Here is an 18,352-nt window from a genome sequence, read left to right as displayed (position 1 = left end):
CAGTGTGTAAAGTGGCCAATTAAACCAGCCATTGACAGGTCATAAGCCCTGCAGATACCTAGACTTCTATATTATCTCATCTTAAATGTTCTTCATCTCTGTTGAAATATGTTTATATTATTTTATCTTCCATTTTTATACACACAGTGTAATGTATTGTTAAAAGGAAGATATGAATGTATAACTGAACTCTTTATTTTATGGAGTAATTTTAATTATTAAAAAACAAAATCATCCTCAAAATCAGCATTTCAGAGATAGCCACTAAACAATTTTTTGTATCTTCCTCTACGATAAATAGACTAGTCGTGATGCATCTTAATAATAATGCATTACTTGTTTTTTTCAACATTCATAGATGAGGATACTAAAATGTTAACTTTAGTGGTCAATTAAAAAATTCTGATTTTGCAATTAACTACTTGTAGTAATCACCATAAAACTAGTAAATTTGCACCGAAACCGAACAAAATTATAAAATTAAATAAAGCGTATCTTGAACTTCAGGAACAACAATTCTGGAAGGTATATATGAAAAATTAGAGGAGTTAATGAATTTAATTTCTCGTAAAAAGATATTCTACGTTGTCAGTTGAGATTTTTAAAAAAAACGCTGGTTATACAAAGCAGTTACTTTCTTGTTCTTGATAATCAGCTCTTGCTACAGATAGGATCAATTTCACATCCTTGTTTGATATATTTTTTAATTTTTAAATAAATATATTGCATATATAAGTATACATATTTAATACCAGGGAATCTATATAAAACTAGTTAGTAGAAAATCAATACAGAGCGTTCTCTTGTTAGGATAGTCTCCATCGATAGTCAACATGGCTCAGCCTGTCCTAAGAAGGAGAGTTTTATGTTTTGAAGTATAAGTAGTTCTATTCTACTATAACAATAGCAAAAAAAACTACTTAATTATAAATGCAAGAAATTAATAATCATTCATTAGTCTTTAATATTTCTTCTTACGAGCTCTTTTTTTTTCTCATTTCTTATATAATATATTATTTTTCTCTTTACTGTGAAACATGTTCTCTCGTTATATTTGTGAAAAACTTTAGCTGGATGTGTGTGTACTATTTTTTTTTGTTTTTGTATTCTTATATAACAACTGTTGTTTTTCCTTAATAAATAAAAATAAATAAAATAAATAAAATTAGACCACCGATTTCAATGTTCCATTTTTGTTTTTTAGACTTTTGCCATTATTGTATTATTTGGTACATTTTAATAATATACTTTTTTTAATAAATCACAAGTATTCTATTTAGTTATTAATATCATTTTAATTTTTGCTATTTAGTATGCACGTTAATTAGCTACCACATTAAGAAAAACACACGATAATAAGAAGATACACGTTGAAAATAACATCACATTTAGATATGATCAAATCTTTGTGGACAAATAATATTGTAAATAATTAATTTGAGATGTAAATATTCTTAATCCTCTTATTGTCAGTGGTACCAATATTCAATACAGGAAATCCGTAAAAAATCTAGGAGTACAAATGGATGAACATCTCTGCTGGCGAGCTCATGCTAATGAATTAAGCCGCAAAATATTTTTCAGTCTACACTTTATAAGAAGATTGCAAAAATTCTTACCCATTAGTACTAAATGCACTCTTGTACAAGCATTACTACTACCCATTCTAGATTACGCTGATGTTTCCATGACTGATTTAAGCTGTGAGCAACTCGATAAACTTGAACGACTTCAGAATACATGCATAAGGTACATTTTTGGTCTTAGGAAATATGACTACATTTCTGATTATCGTAGGCAACTGAAATGGCTCAAAATTAGACAGCGGAGAGACTATCACTCCCTCTCACTTCTGTTCAATGTACTTCATAGTCCTAACGCTCCTATATACCTGCGTGAAAAATTTCAACTCTTATCAGTTCATGGTTTACCTCTTCGTTCTCATTCTCAAGGCACTCTCTTAATACCCATACACAATTCCTCTTTCTTCTCTAACTCATATAGTGTCCATGCGGCTCGACTGTGGAATCTTCTCCCATCCACCATCAAAGATGTTACTACATTATCTCTGTTTAAGTCACGTCTGAAGAAACATCTCCTTTCTCTTCCTTAATCTCTCCTCCTTTCCTTTTTCCTCTTTCCTCTTTTTTCCTTTTTCCCATTGAGTAATAGTTTTGATTTAAGGTAATTTATAAACAAATACGTTTATTTCTATTTTTATATATTTTTAACTTTTTAATCTTTTTTTTTTCTATTGAATATGTTCTGTAACTTGAATTATAAAAATAAAACTTTTATTTTATTTGTTGGTTGGAAGAAATTGCCATTTGGCAATAAGCCCGCCAATGTACAAATAACATTATGTACAAAAAGTTAAATAAATAATACAAGTCATTTCCAAAATATGAATGTTTAAAAGTAAACTAAATATGATGTTATGCATAGCGTGAAGTGCTCACTTAAATCATTAAGAACAGATAATAAGCCACACACGTGAAATGCTTTGACTTCTATATTTCATCTTAAAACTAACTTTATTTTCTGTTGGTGGTGGTATTTCTCATGTGGACTTCTCGAGAAGGACGCTAATTCCGGAGCAGGATCCTCCTACTACTTTGACATGAGTCTCTTTCGTGTATTTTTTTTTCTTTTTTATAATATGTACGTATTGAATATATTTTTGTAATGTATATGTTATATTTAAAATAAATGAATGGAATTGAATTGAATTGGATTGAAATTATATTTTGCGCCTTTACGAAAAGTCACAAGTATAAAATAATATGAAGTAATAATGTCGTCCTTTTGTTGAGTGTAATATTGATGCATATTTGACCGAGATGAGGTACGCAGCCAGAAGTATTGTAAAGCATTACAGTAGGTTTATGTATAGGCTGTAATTATTCAATGCCTACTATAGTAAATACATATATTCATCGTTTTTCGGTTACCTTTGTTTTTCTTTGAAAGATGCCAACGCCGCGTGGGCGTGAATGTGAAGTATATCAACATTTTTATACTATAATCACATGTTTATTTTAGGGAAGTTTTTCTTGCTACTTTGTATCAACTCATCATTATTATACTCTTTTCCGCACCTAATGAAGTGTATCAGAGGGTACCTCGATTATTTGACAAACAACCGAAATCAATATGATCAGATCTGAACAAGTCGAGGGGCTATGGAATATTGCTGTGAAGGATCGCTTTATCGAACTCGAGAATTTACGCATGCTCCCTAGACCACGAGGCGGAATAATTTCCAGTCTCCACTTTCACTAATATATTGAGTAGCCATCGAGTTGAAAACACTCGTCCCGAGTTTTGATTCTATTCCACACTCAGATCTGTAGGTATTCTTAAATGACGATGACGATAATCATTTTGCCATTTGTTTAAAAATGTAACTTAAAACACATTGTAACCACTTTCTGAGCTAGTAAAATGGCTTACAATGATTGTAAATATTCTACGAAGCATGTCCCTATACCAAATATTTAACTTTGTTGATGCATTCGAAAGATTATTATGATTAATCAAATAAAGCGTTAACATGTCTTAAACGGGGAATAAATTAACCAGCCGGATATCGGTAAATATCATAAGTATAGGTACGTGAATCATGTCCGTTATTGTCGGAATTTTCATGAGTATACCGGCTAATGAAAGTAGGTTCTACCGGTATCATTCACTGATACATACTTGACAGCTATTGATAAAACTTTCAGTGTGAATCGCATTAATAAGAAATTGATTTCTTACGCGTCCGTTCCCTAGATGGAGTCATACGAACAGTGGACTAAATACTTTCTAACAAATACAGGAATATCAGTAGCAGAGTTGTGTTGTATGAAAATCATCCATCTTAGACAAAAAATCAACAAAATAGGTATCTAAAATCAACGTAATATTTTATGAAAACATTACTACTAATTCGGACAAACGTCTCTGATCATTTAAATCGTTAACATCTTTAGCCACATCCTGTGATATATAGAATATTGCATCTGTGCACAAATTGAAAAGTAGGTACTTGATTTGTAATATAAAGTCATGATGTGTTAGGTAAATTTCATTAACCCGTAAAAATCCATAAGGTATATTGATATTTCGATAATCAGATGGCAGAAAGAATCATCTGTAATTTTCAAAAATGTTCAGTAGAGCTGAAATAAGACTCAATTTCAAGACTTTAATCCACTAACTAAAATATTATAGTGTTACTTTTCAACAATTAATTACCATTTAAAATGACTAATTTTTTTCTGTATGTATAGTATTTACTGAAATATTTATTAAAACTGTTAAAAACTAAAAAAACCGAAAAAATTACGAACACCACTGACTCAGATTTTTTTGTGTCCAGTATCTATTGGTTTCGGGTGGACCGACCGATATTAAGGATAAATAAAAATTTGACCTTAGTCGACCCGAAATTCCTAAAGATACGAATGAATATCACATTTATTGTTGATGTAGGAAGTATTGAAGCTAATTTCTTAAAATCCAAATTATAGTTTTTTTAATATGGGTTTTTGTTGTTTTAGTGCATTCCCGAAAAGGGCTGGGGCCTTCGCCGTGGGGGCTACCGCTGCGGATGCCGCAGGGGGCACTACTCTCCCGGGGTTCCACCCTCTTGGGCGGGATTCGCGGGGGACCTGGTGGAGAGAGAACCCTATTCTCACAGGTAAGAAATTAAATTGAAAAGTGCCAAACCATCATTTTTATGTCAATCAATGGAGTGTCTTGAAATTAATTACTTTAAATGTGTGTATTTTAATTTGTTTTAAAGATGAATAATATACTGTTTCAAATGACTGAGTTATAAAAGTTGAAAAGCCTTGGTTTTTTTTTTCATTTTTATAACTTTGAAGTTTATTATTCAGTGAAAAAACGTAAATAAGTTATTTATCGTTTTTATTGAGGGATGGCAATTCCTTTTATGTTATGACATATCAATGGATAGGAACTTTTAAAAAAGTGAATTGTAAAACAGTGAATTACGAAATCAAATAATAATTACGTTATCTTTTATTAATTGTTTCGCTTTTTTAATTTGTAAAAATAGAAAAAAGGATTTTTAATTTCTTTCGAAAAAAAAGTAATAAATGAACCGTCTGAATATTCCGTTAATATTCAACATAATAAAAAACAACAAGCATTTGGCAAAATTTTAGTATGTTTTGTGCAATACCAAAAATGTTAATTTTGGCCTTGTAGCCGCAGGCAACTCAACCAACCCGTGGTCCCGAGCCCGAGTAATGTCGATTTAAACAGAAAATAAAACTTATGAAGTCCCGTTACAAGAAACTGAATCCAAATTTTGTCGATACTTTTACTGTAGGGTTTCACTTGTATAATTTTTTCCATCATATTTTTTGTTTGTTTGGGAATTTTCATTCCGTGATAAACTAAAAGACTTTTAAGGGAATCCAAGCCTTTTACTTTTTATGTAAGAATAGACGGAGATTCTCCGGAGGCATCCCTTTTCTTGTTCTCCTACGTCTTTTTATCCCCTCTTCACCGCTTGCTCCCTTTCCACCCCATCTACCCTCTGCTGGTAACCCATGGCTGAATGAGTACAGAATTTATTAAAGTTTGCTCCTTAACCTTCACGTGTACGATGTGAAATTTTGTTCTTGTATTGAAAGATATTTTATAATCTTTAACGAAAACAATAATAATTCACAATTAAACTATCATAATCGCACGGCAACATCCTAATGAATTAAATGATGTGGAATTTTAAGTATTTTATTATGTTTATAAAATCATTATGTCCTGATATTAATCATTAGAGATGTTAATATTATATCTCATAACAGATGATACATATAATCTTATTATATTTTAAAACGACCTCCGTGGTGTAGTGGTCAAGACGCTTGACTCACAGACGGAAGGTTCGACCGGGTTCGATTCCCGGTGAGAACACAAAAATTAAATGTGATTTTTCTCAAGCCTGGGTGTTCTGTGATGTAATTCACCGCTGTAATTGGGCCTCCTGGCCTGTTGTGGTGCAAAAAAAAAAAAAAAAAAACATTTCCAAAGGACATACATTATGTCGTCTCGGTAAATGTCATCTTAGTGGGGAAATTTAACCATAAAATATCATAATATTTTGTGTCAGTCACGTCAAACTGAAAAAATAAGTTCTTATTATTAATCACAACAATCAAAAACAGTGTTTATTCACAATTAGTAACTCTGAATTTAAATCACAGACACAATAAAAAAAAACTATTAATAAAATTCTAAGCTCATTTATTTAATAATTATTCCTTATATTCTTAATTACATTTTTCTGAACCACTAAAAATATGTAAAACTCTGAATTCTCGAGTACACGTTTTAATCGTATGTAGGTACAAGTTTTGCTTGCGCAGAAACATAAATCGGGTTGTGGTTTCGTGGCTGGTGTTGTGGATTCACGGATTCACGGATTCACGGATTCAAGGTTCGAACCCCCCTCTACCTTAACTTGATTTCCATTTTCTGATAATGAGTTATTTACAACTCGTTGAAAATGGCCATCAAAATTGAAATATTCCGGTAAATTATAAGAACGCTATTATTTCTTTTTTATAACAGACAATGACATAAACGAAAACCTTACTATGTTAACTAAATGGACAAACACAAACTTACTTACACTTAATGAAAAAAATGCAATATTATCCATTTTTAATCTAGAAAAAAATGTCATAAAGTAGATGCTTACATAAATAATAAACGACTAACTGAAATTAAACATGTTAAATACTTAGGACTAACAATAGACAGACAATTGACATGGACAATTCATATCAACAATTTAATTAGCAAAGTGGCGACATTATCGAGTCTTTTTTTAAAATCAAAAACTTTGTTCCAATAAAGGAAATGAAGCCAATAAAGCCTTTGTAAAAACTAAAATATGTTATTTGCAACTACTATGGGGAACAGGAAATCAAAATGACATAAACAGACTACAAAGACAGCAAAATAAAAAAATAAAGTTAGTACATGAACTTCTCTATATAACAGCAACTAGAGAACTTTTAAAACAAATTAAACAATTAAATGTAACTGAACTCTTTAAACTAGAATCCTTTAAATGTATTCCTAAATTAGCCACTTTTGTAATTGTAGACGAAGAATTAAAACTTGAAAAAAACTGTAGTAAACATACAATACAAGAATATCAGGAAAATATCATATACAACCTTCTAAAACGAGAAAGGGGCAATCGAGACTAATAAACCATGGACTTAAATTATACAATAAACTACCAGACAAAACTAAACAAAAGACTCAGACAACCTTTACAAAAGATGTTAAAAATATTATTATTAACAGTAGAATGTGAATTTCAAAAGTGAAAATCTTTTGTTAAATGTATGTAACCCGTAAGGGTTGAGTTTATCAATGAAAAAAAAAAAAAAACATTATATTTAGAGAATGTTACTTTAAATGTATGTAAATCAATGTTCGCTTCACATATATTATAATGAATTTTTTTAAAGGCAAATATTTGTATTCTTATGATTTATCCAAATATTTATATTTTGGAGACCATTTTCAACGAATAAAACATAACTTACCATAAGGAAATGGGAATCAAGTAGTGGTAGAGTACTACGGAACTAGACAGTGAACCGCAACCCGGTTATTAAAAAATATTAAAATGATTATTAGAAAGAAACGGGTTGTGATCCAGTGGCTAGTGTCTCGGACTCACGGATCAAAGGTCCGTGGTTCGAACCCCACTCTACGCCAACTTGATTCTCATTTTCTAATAGTGAGTTATTTGCTTAGAGTATTGCATATACTCTAAGGTTATTTGCAACTCGTTTATAATGGCCATAAAAATGAAATATTTGGGTAAATCAAAAGAACGCTAATATTTCTTAAAAAAAAAAAAAAAATTACCTTACATAAAAAAATGTTGATGATAACAATAGTATTATAGGAACACTCATAGACATAATAATAATAATATACGCAGGTATGTTTTATAGTGTAGAAACAACGGATGCTGGTATGTTATGTCTATATGAAATCTTATTTAATTATTCTACATATTTGTAAAAGTATTTTTCTATAAATGAAACATGTAGCATTTACAAATATAAGTACAATGGTTGATTTCAACAAAACGGTAGTTAACTATAAATATATATGAAACATAATGTTTCGCTGATTATAATAATGACATTATTACGCTACAAATAATATACTCCGAAGGAGTCAGTACATAAACGTTGGATGTGAATGCATTTACTTTAAACTAGATTTCTCTCTAACGGAAGTGGGTATACTCGTGACAGGCTTCATATCCGTATCCCGCTATGGGTGATCACTGGAGAGGATAGAGGTAGCGGCGGAGGAAGGCGGGGGAGGTTGAAGGTACCAAGGGAGAAGAAATAAAGCCTTTCTCCACTGTCCCTCACCCCTTTCGTATCACACAAGCAGTGATATTTTATGCCGACTATAACGTTATTCTCCTGAAACAGCAGAGGCAAACGCACTTTAATCGTAATATTATCATTTTTACGTTAGTGTGTAATTACCTTAACCAGCCAATAGTAGGTCATAAGACCTGCAAATATCTAAACTTACATATTCCCTCCCCAAAAAATCTTCTTTTCCCCTGTTATATATATCAACAGGTTATTGATTTATTTTTCATTTCACATTTCATTTGGGAGGTTGGGCAGCAGAAAAAAAACTTAACCGCCCTGTAATGCCATGAAACTATCTTTCCATATTTTTCTTTCGTTATTTTTATCCAGGTTCGTTTGGCGGGTAATTTCCATGGCATGGAAATTTTTGGCTTGACATCCGGAGAGGCTTTGGGAACAGAGGAGATGGAGTGTTCCTACCAGTAGACTAGCAGGGTGATGAACCGTAAATCGGAATCGAGGGTGATGATAAGGTCAGATGGCTGGCGACAGTTTCGCACCCACGAACAACGCATTATAGCCATTGGACATAGTATAACTAAAGATATTTTGCCCTATCATTCAAAACATACGTTATTTCGGTCTTTCATTCACGAAAAATTTCATGATAATTAATGTGCATAGAAGAAGTATTAGTAAAATCATGTAAATATTTGTAGAAACTCAGACTATTCGCACCACGCGACGGGAAAAAATAATGGTTAATCGATTTTGAATTCAAACTTTAAACATGTACTCTAACACTTTCTATCCCGCTAAATAGCTATGTGTTTTCAATTTCCTGGATTCGTGGCACTTCCTATATATTGTCTATTATAGTCTAGCCCCGCTCTCCCGACACAGCAAACAACCTGAATCTATATGCACTCTGTATTCTGCACATCACAATACATATCGAGTAGCCATTGTTTGATCTGTCCTATGAGGATCATAATATTCCACAGAAGCAAGTAATAAGATAATTTGTTTATTTTTTATCGTTTGTACCTAAAATAATATTTTATAGTGCTATAATAATATACGTTAACTTTTGTTAAGCTGTATGTAGGCCTACACGCAATATTTGGTATTTTTAAAAAGGGACGAATTTCCAAAGAAATCTGCATTTCGTCATGATGGTAGAATAACGACAATGTGATTTTCTTCAACTTAACATGAGAGCGGTTAAATTTTTTTTCTGACACTTTATGTCACACTTAGATAAGTACAAAAGTATATATTTTGATACTTAGGTTAGTTACATGTATATTTATTTTTTCAAACCTAGAATATAAAGCCTTTATATAAATCTCGACAGACTTTTTCAGTATTGCAATCAAAATTTACTGGAATTAAATATAAGTAAGTGTCATTCATTTTGTATTTCGCGCAAACAAACTACGATCAGATTTCCTTACTCTTTCAATAATACCCCGATCTCTATAACATATATATTAGTAGATAGTCAAATTCGCGACTTAGGTATTATTATTAATACGACACTAATGTTTAATCACTATTGAATCAGTCCTGAAAAAAACATATAAAACGCTCGGACTTATTATGCGAGTATCGAAACCATTTAAACGTGCAAAGACATATGAAAAACTTTACAAAACATTTGTTCGTCCCCAGCTAGAATACTGTACTCCTATTTGGTCACCTTACTATAATGTAAGTATTAATAGACTAGAAAGGGTCCAACAACAAACTTTTAAGCAGGTCGACTACCGGTTAAACATAAACTTCTCTAATTATACTGAAAGTATGCCATGGAATAAACTCTCTTAAAAATCGAAGAATAATGTTAGACCAGTTATTTTTATCCAAATTAATAAATAATAAAATTGATTCTCCTGACCTACTTGAAAGACTTCCATTCCGTGTGCCATCTAGACCTACAAGACAAAATCTTCTGTTTTACACTGAAAACGCGTCAACAAACTTTTTTTAAACAATCTACAATACCTAGAATATGCGACCAATATAACAATATATTTACCGAGGCTCATATTTTTTGTAACAATGTATGTAATTTAGTTAAAAATAGTAGAAATTTTGAGAGAAGCAGATATTTAACTTAATTATACATACATATTTTTTCATTTCGTTTGTTTTACATTTATTACATTGAAAATAATTTAAATTATTGTATTAAGTGTAAACATTTTTTTTGGTGGGTGCATGAGTTTCTTACACTAATATACAAAGAAATTGGCAATATTTGTGTACATACTGTTTGTTTACCAAATAAAATAAATAAATATAACCTTTTTAAGACCAAATATGAAAAGCCAAAGTCGCATTTTTTGCACATCTATCGTTGTTCTACGATCAAGACGATATAACGGAAAAATAAGTTTGGTGATAGGCTTAATTTTTTTTTAAAGGAATAATCCGTTAACCCTCTATTTAGAGGCTTGTCAGCAGGTAGGAAAGAAAGGATATGGAAGGAGGTAATTAAATATTCATGACAACATCCAGACCAGTTGAGAAAAAATCTTTATTGGATTTTTTCTTACAACTGGCGGGAATCGAACCCGCGACGCCTGTTTTACAGTTAGCCGTCTAACCAACTGTCTAATAACCATACATTTTTCTATTAATTTTACCGAAGTAGATAGGTAGGTAAAACTACCATTTATATTCAATTGTAATATTTTAATTTCATTTATTTTTTAAATTCCTTATTTAAAACATCTTTACCGCTTCATATTGACAGCGAGGAACCGAATTTGGGCTTTATAAATAGAGGCACTACTTTGTAACTCGACAATGGAGGACTGTGTGTCTAGGTGAATGAAGAATACAGTTCTGCATGTCAAATTGAACCAGAACCCTGGACGAGTGTTTCAACTTGATGGCTGCTCTCTTGTAAAAGGATGGTTAGCGTCTTCGCATACTATTCTTGAGGTCCTGGGTTTAATTCCAGGCAGTATGTAAAACATTGATTTTGAAGATAATTTAAACAGCAATATTTTACTGATCCTGGATTGGCTGCTGAAGCGTAGGGCTGATCACCTTAACATCATTAAAATATGGTTCAAATACGCTGGGTGTGGAAGTGGTAATGATGATGGTAGACCTGTAGGATAGGTATAAATAAATAGGAGCATAAATATTAATGTGTATTCGAAATTGAGGACCGTTCTTTCAAAACACGACATTTGTTTGAAACACAAGGAGAGGGTTTTTTGTGATTCCCGTCGAATCGCATGAACAAACTTTGTCTTAAAATATTACGCCTTATCACTAAACCTGAAGGTAATTTATAAAATAGTTTATAAATTTCTTTTATGTTTAATATCCGATATAAATGATTGAAATTAGGGATTAAATGTCGTTTTTTCTAAACACGATATTTTATCGTGTAAGACTGATGTATTTTTTAAGCTGTTTTTTAGTGTGTTTCAGCAAGTTTCTTAAAAAACAATCAATGTGTTTTAATAATGGCTTTAAGGTAAAAAAAAGGCCATGTAGGGGGGCGAATATCGTGTTTTGAAAAAAACGATCCTTAATTGTTAACTTACTTAATATTACGGCAATATTACAACGAATAAAAGGTTTCAAGATAGAGTAACTTAATACCTCGAGGGTTAAATACAGTCAAGTACCAGGCGCGTGCGGTTAATATTATCAGTAGGGATGCTGACAAAAAAAGTTATGTCTTTACGTACGCTTATTAGGCATAATAGTACATAGATATAGGTTAACATATTACAACAGAGGTGAAGAACATTTAAGAAAAGGTAATATTGAAGTCTAGGCATCTACAGGGCTTATGACCTGTCAATGGCTGGTTTAAGTGGCCACTTTACACACTGTGTAATAAAGTGGCCACTTAAACCAGCCATTGACAGGTCATAAGCCCTGTAGATGCCTAGACTTCTATATTATCTTTTCTTAAATGTTCTTCATCTCTGTTGTAATATGTTAATGTAAGCAGCTCCCCAGGGAGTTGAATCCAGTCCTTGTCTACAAAAATTTGGACAAACTCAAAATATTATAGATATAAGTATCTAATAAATAATTTAATTAGGCATGATAGTACATAGATATAGGTATCTAATAAATAATTAAATTAGGCATGATAGTACATACATATAGGTAAATATGGAAAGAAAAATTAAAAATCAATATAGCATGGAATCATTTTTATAAAGTGCGCTTGAGGTATTATATTACAAAAATTATGCTTTACCTACATATAAGTTTTCCATAAGTATCTAAAACTCAAGATGTTCTTAAATTTTAGCAAAATTTTAATAATACGCTATTTAAATCTTTATGCTATATCTTATAAGAGTCGTTTTTTTTCATTACACGAGGATGGTCTTTTTTTCAATATGACAACGCTATGAATTTAATGCGCGTGCGCGGAAATTTGATCACCTGTAATAGGAATGGACTCAAAATGAAGAGTAGTATCCAGATTCCAGAGTATCTAACGAATACTGTCGAGATCAAGGTACCTTGATATTCAGTTACGTCGATATAGGAAAAACGGAATGCTATAATTTTAGGAATATTTGAAGATTTTGTTTAGATTTTTTAATTTTTAATATTTAACTACGTATTATTATTTTCAAATAGTTAAGGGATGCGCCGCATCCACAGTATGTATGGGCGGAACGCGCTTGTTAGGTACCAAGTATTTACAGGTTTGAATATACTTATAATTTATAAATATATATATATATATATATATATATATATCTCGCTAACCCATTTCATAAAAACGATTAGCCTGGATTGCAAAATTCTGAGTCCAAGTTATTTTGTTTCCTAAAACATAAATAAATATATTTATATTTTGTGATATTTCGTCTAAAGTTCGTAGGTATTTTTGAAAAATTAAAAACTTTGCTATTGTATAGCGATGATAGCGGTTAAATTACCATAATATTTATGAGCGTGCACATAAAATTCCTATTCAATCAGATTACTCCCAATCGAAAGCTTACGGATATAAAATTTATTCCAAATTAAAATAGAACCTGTCGTATTTTGTATTAAAATCGAGTGGGATGACGTAAGGGGACAAAATAATACTTCAGTTCTTGTAAGTGATACAGATTCATTACTGGGTCCACTTCAATAATCGGTCCTCACCGCGAGAGGAATACATAATTGGAGACTGGAGATGGGCGTACTGCAGGGGCGTACCATGCTTAGAGATGGTTGTTTTACCAGTAGTAATAATTTTAAAAAAAGTTATTTTTGTTGAAAAATTAATATTTGTTTCAAAATATTAATGTAAATAAACAATAATCAAAATCTGTAATTTAACATACTTTATTTTATTGAAACACTGGCTGAGCATTAGTAGATGTCAAACTGTATAACAGCAATTTGTCGCGTTAAAAAGCTTTTGTGTTTTTCGAAAAAAAAAGGAAAATAATATCGTTATATGTATTTCTTCTTCTGATTATTTTTCTTTTTTTAAACTATTTTTAATGATCCATCGACCGGGACTTACTTACTAGTGTAGCGCTTGATGATTGATTAAACAGTTCGTGTATCTAAATGTAAAATAATCATATTACAACTGTAAAGGAGAATATTTTAGAGAAGCGAATATTCATGGACATATTAAATCTTACAATTTTATACAAAAATTAAAAACAAAGATGAATTAAAGAATTAAAAATTAACACTATACTATGAAGAGAGGAGAGGGGATGGGAAGGAAAGAAGAAGGATAAAAGAACAGTTTAAATATTTAGATAGTGACATTTTAATCTTAACTTAAATGTAAATAAAGAAGGGGCGTCTCTAAGATTAGTGGGCAGGTTATTCCACAATCGAGCGGCTACGACTGTGAAAGAGGAGGCAAGAAAATTAGAGCGATGACAGGGTATTAAAAGGGTTCTCTCGTTACTTGAACGAAGAGATAGTCCGTGTTGTGAAAGAGGTTGTATGAGCTCTCTCAGATAAACAAGTGAAGTGGGATTATTTAATATATTGTTAAGAAGTAATAGAATGTGAATGCTTCTTCTATGCCTGATACTGAGCCAGTGTAGTTGCGTGCGATACTCGGTTATGTGGTCAAATTTGCGAAGATCAAAGATATAACGAATACAAATATTCTGCAATCGTTCTAACTGATCAAATAATTTAGAGTTAGCATCTGGATAACATACATCCGCATAGTCAAGGAGTGGAAGAAATAAGCTCTGAACTAATGTTTGCTTAACATTAATTGGCTAGAAATTCTGTAATCTTTTAAGTGAGTGCAAACTGCTATAATGTTTACGACTAACTTCGCTAACCTGATCGTGCCACCCTAAATGCTTATGAATGATTATACCTAAGTTTTTGACTGAAGTCATGAATGGAATTTCTGTACCATCTATTTTGAAAAGAGAAAGTAAAAATTCACTTTTGAATACATTTGTTTACTACCAACAAGTACAATTTGGGTTTTTGTTGGATTTATGAGAAGTCCATTTTTTTGTCCATGAAGAGATATGCTCGAGTGCAAGTGACATTACTCTATGTGTTTCAACAATGTCGAATTCATGTACCTTCCTATGTTTTTAAGAATTCACCGCACGCCTTTGGAACCCGGTACATAGTCAAAGGTACAGAATAGGATAAAGGGATTTCTGTAACCAAGTTGGTACTTGCTACGGCCGCATGTATTTCGCTGAATGTAAATTCGCCAAGGACTTCTTTGTGTCATCGCGTGTAATTGAATTCAGTGGCCGGAATCAGAATCTTCATTCAGAAAATACGGCACCGGTAAAAATAAATCTAAGGTACTTGTATTGAATAATTTTCAGAAATTTTTAATCAAATTAAAATGTGACAAACATTTTTCATCTTTTGAAATGGGCAGTGTATAACTGTGAATGATTTTTTTGTAGAAGTATCTGCATCTGGTATACTAATGTTACGTCCTATGCGTTATCAGGTGCAATAGCGGTATGATGATGATGATATTTAATAAAAATCTAAAATATTTATTGATAATATGCCTTGAAAATGCTGTGTGTGGTGTGTGTGTAATACAAATAATAACAAGAAATAAAGTGTGATGTGACACAAGTTCCCACATAAAAAATAAATAGGTTTAAGAATGCGGAGTTAATTTGGTAAAAGAATAAGTACAAGGTACAAAGTCGTCTAATTATTACATAAATCTTCAGTTGTGCTAGGGGCAGAGTAGATTAAACACTTTCCACCAGGTTAGAATCTTTTACAATGGCTTTCACGGTAAATTAACATACCGTATAGATTATTACCGTTATAAATAGCTTGGAATTATCAAAGGCGTTAGCCCCCGTCCGCGTCTGCGTCCTTAGTAAACAACGAAGGAAGTAGGAAATGTGTTAGTTCACTAGTTTTCCGTAAGTCTGCGCTAATACCATGCTTTGTGCACACGCCATTTTCTGAATACAGTTTAAGATTTATTGTACAAATAAAAATACGTAACGTAAATATTTCAATCCGGAAATGAAATATACTTGAAATATATTTCACCGGGGATCAATTTATAACACAATTTCTGTTTAGTTCGATTTTTCTGTTTTTTTAAAAATAGACATGCTGATTTCAAAACTGTAGTTAGTTTTCTTTACGTTAAGTTTTTTCTCTTAACAGCTTATCTTAATTTGTATTTTTTACCTCAATATCTATATTTGCCGTTTGGTTAAGGAACTTTACTACTTGTGTAAATAAAATTTAACTTACAGTAAGTATAAACATGTACATAGCCTTTGTATGAATACAATTATTCTCTGTAAATAGTTTGTATGTATATTTAATAAAATTTTTCTTTATGTTCCTTTTTCTACACATTTTATATGACAAAGAGAGGGAATCCTGTAGTTTGAAATGTTGACGTAATAGACATAAACTAGGGTCGATTTTGGATCCAGATCCAAATTTAGTCAAAATCAAGTGACAGATTTAAGTCAACGAAATTTTGGGTTTCCAATGATATTTTTCGGTTTTTTATTATATTTTTTTATTTGCATTTTATATTAAAAAAATATTACACTAACGCAAAAAAAATATCTTACAAAGGCATGGATTTATTCTTTTAGTTTTATTTAGTTTCCTCGGAGGAGTTTTGTGCTCCGTACCTACATAAATCGCTAATTTGAAGTTCTCGTTTAAATCTGGTACAAGTTGACTATTGGTCAATCTTTTTTAATTCTTAGTTTGTACAAGACTTTAAGCTTTTCTGATTGAGGTTTTATGTCAATTTAATCATATTTAACTTTAGCTTGATTTGGTATTTAAAGCTTTAAATAAAGATTTTCTGTGTAGTATTTAACACTGTTACTGTATATTACGAATGCAAGTCAGAATTGATCCATTATAAGAGCAATCCACTAGCCGTATAGTTTCTGCACGTAATGTGAATGTACCTAGATATTACATTTTTAGTACATTGGAAAACTCAGAAAATACTTTGACATATCAATTATCCAGTTCTTTAGTAAATAATCACCTGGTAATATTGCTTTGGTTATTTCGAAATAAATTTAAATGTCCGACTAATAATAGCATAATTTATCTAATGTGCACTTTAACTATAAAATAAAATAAAATTTAAAATTAATTTAATTTAAACATACATTTTAGATGAACATTCAAACTTCTTTTCTCATAAGCTCGTATATTTTTTTTGGGGAGGTCCCGATAATGAAATGGTTAATTTATATCTCCTTTGATCTGTTTTTGGAAATTGTTATAGCTCTATATGAACATAATATACTGTTTTAACATATAAAATATATTATGTTAACCCTTTCAGTCTGGGTGTTCATTTAAATATACACAAAATGTAATATTCGTTTACCCCAGTGCCTGCCAAAAAAATAAACCCGAGATGTTTATTTTTTAATTACTGGTATTCCCAAACACGCCAGTATTTTTTCTAAGTTTGTAGGAGTCGGCATTAAGCAGTAAAGTTAGATTTTTATTTGACAGCTAGTGCGTTGTTTCGAAGCTATTTTTTTTTTTTTTAAGTAATATTTGCGTTCTTATGATTTACCCAAATATTTAATTTTGAGGGCCATTTTCAACGAGTTGTAAATAACTCACTATTAGAAAATGGAATCGAGTTGGGGTAGAGTGGGATTCGAACCATGGACCTTTGGTCAGTGAGTTCGAGACACTAGCCACAGGACCACAACCCGATTTCAAATTAAATTTCTGACATTCTTCTGATTGAGATTAAAAACGAGTTTTAAATATTGGAGTATTTGACTAAACTTAAACTAATTCAATTTAATAAATACATATTCTTATTAGATATAAGAGAATAATTGGTGTTTCTTATCCGGCCAGAGAGTTTATATGTAGCATGGCTCTTTCATTTGTTCTCTGTGCTACCTGGAGCTTCCTTATAGTCGATTTGGTGAGTGTAAGTGCTTCTGCTCCACATGTCAATGCTGGAAATACACATTGGTCAAACATTCTGCGTTTCAGACTTTGGGAATGTTGCTGTCGAAGAATTTCTTCAGATTTCCATATGCTGCCCAGTGCCCACACGAGACCGATTATCCTCTGAAGCTCACCGATAAAGTTTCTGAGGGGAATATGTTGTGACCGAGATACTTATATTCATTGACCTTGTATTAGATGATCGTCAATATCTACAGCATCACGGAGGATCAGATTTGTTATTACTTTAATTTTGCTTGTGTCGATAAGGAGTCCCACGTTTTGTTTTCTCTTCTGTAAGCTCTTTAAACTTGAGCTCTTACACACTGTGTAACATTCACCATTCTGCCTATATTCTAACATCTATATTCCTTTAATTCTTTCATCTGTCGATGTTTGTGAAGTTAAAGAGCTGAAACCTTTATTTATGCGGGTGAGATTCATCTAATTGAATTATTTCACCTATATACTAGGCAACGCCTGAAATTTTTTGAAAAGGTTTCAGCTCTTTAACTTCACAAACATCAACA

The 18,352-nt window shown here is 31.5% G+C and overlaps 1 protein-coding gene across 1 annotated transcript in view; it reads left to right on the top strand.

Moving 5' to 3' along the window:
• LOC148276410 (metabotropic glycine receptor-like) overlaps positions 1–18,352 on the top strand; it is a gene marked incomplete at its 3' end in the record, with an annotated part of 86,576 nt that overhangs the window by 32,524 nt on the left and 35,700 nt on the right. Inside the window, exon 6 of the mRNA XM_088234301.1 lies at positions 4,548–4,687. Coding sequence (XP_088090427.1) covers positions 4,548–4,687 — 140 coding nt within the window. The remainder of the gene's footprint in view (positions 1–4,547; positions 4,688–18,352) is intronic.

This window comes from Micrasema longulum, unplaced genomic scaffold (assembly GCF_059751315.1).
Source record: "Micrasema longulum isolate JH-2025_06_02 unplaced genomic scaffold, ASM5975131v1 h1tg001219l, whole genome shotgun sequence".
In the NCBI taxonomy this organism is placed as follows: domain Eukaryota; kingdom Metazoa; phylum Arthropoda; class Insecta; order Trichoptera; family Brachycentridae; genus Micrasema; species Micrasema longulum.
Note: the sequence above shows the minus strand (reverse complement) of the source record. Positions and strands in the feature narration are given on the sequence as shown.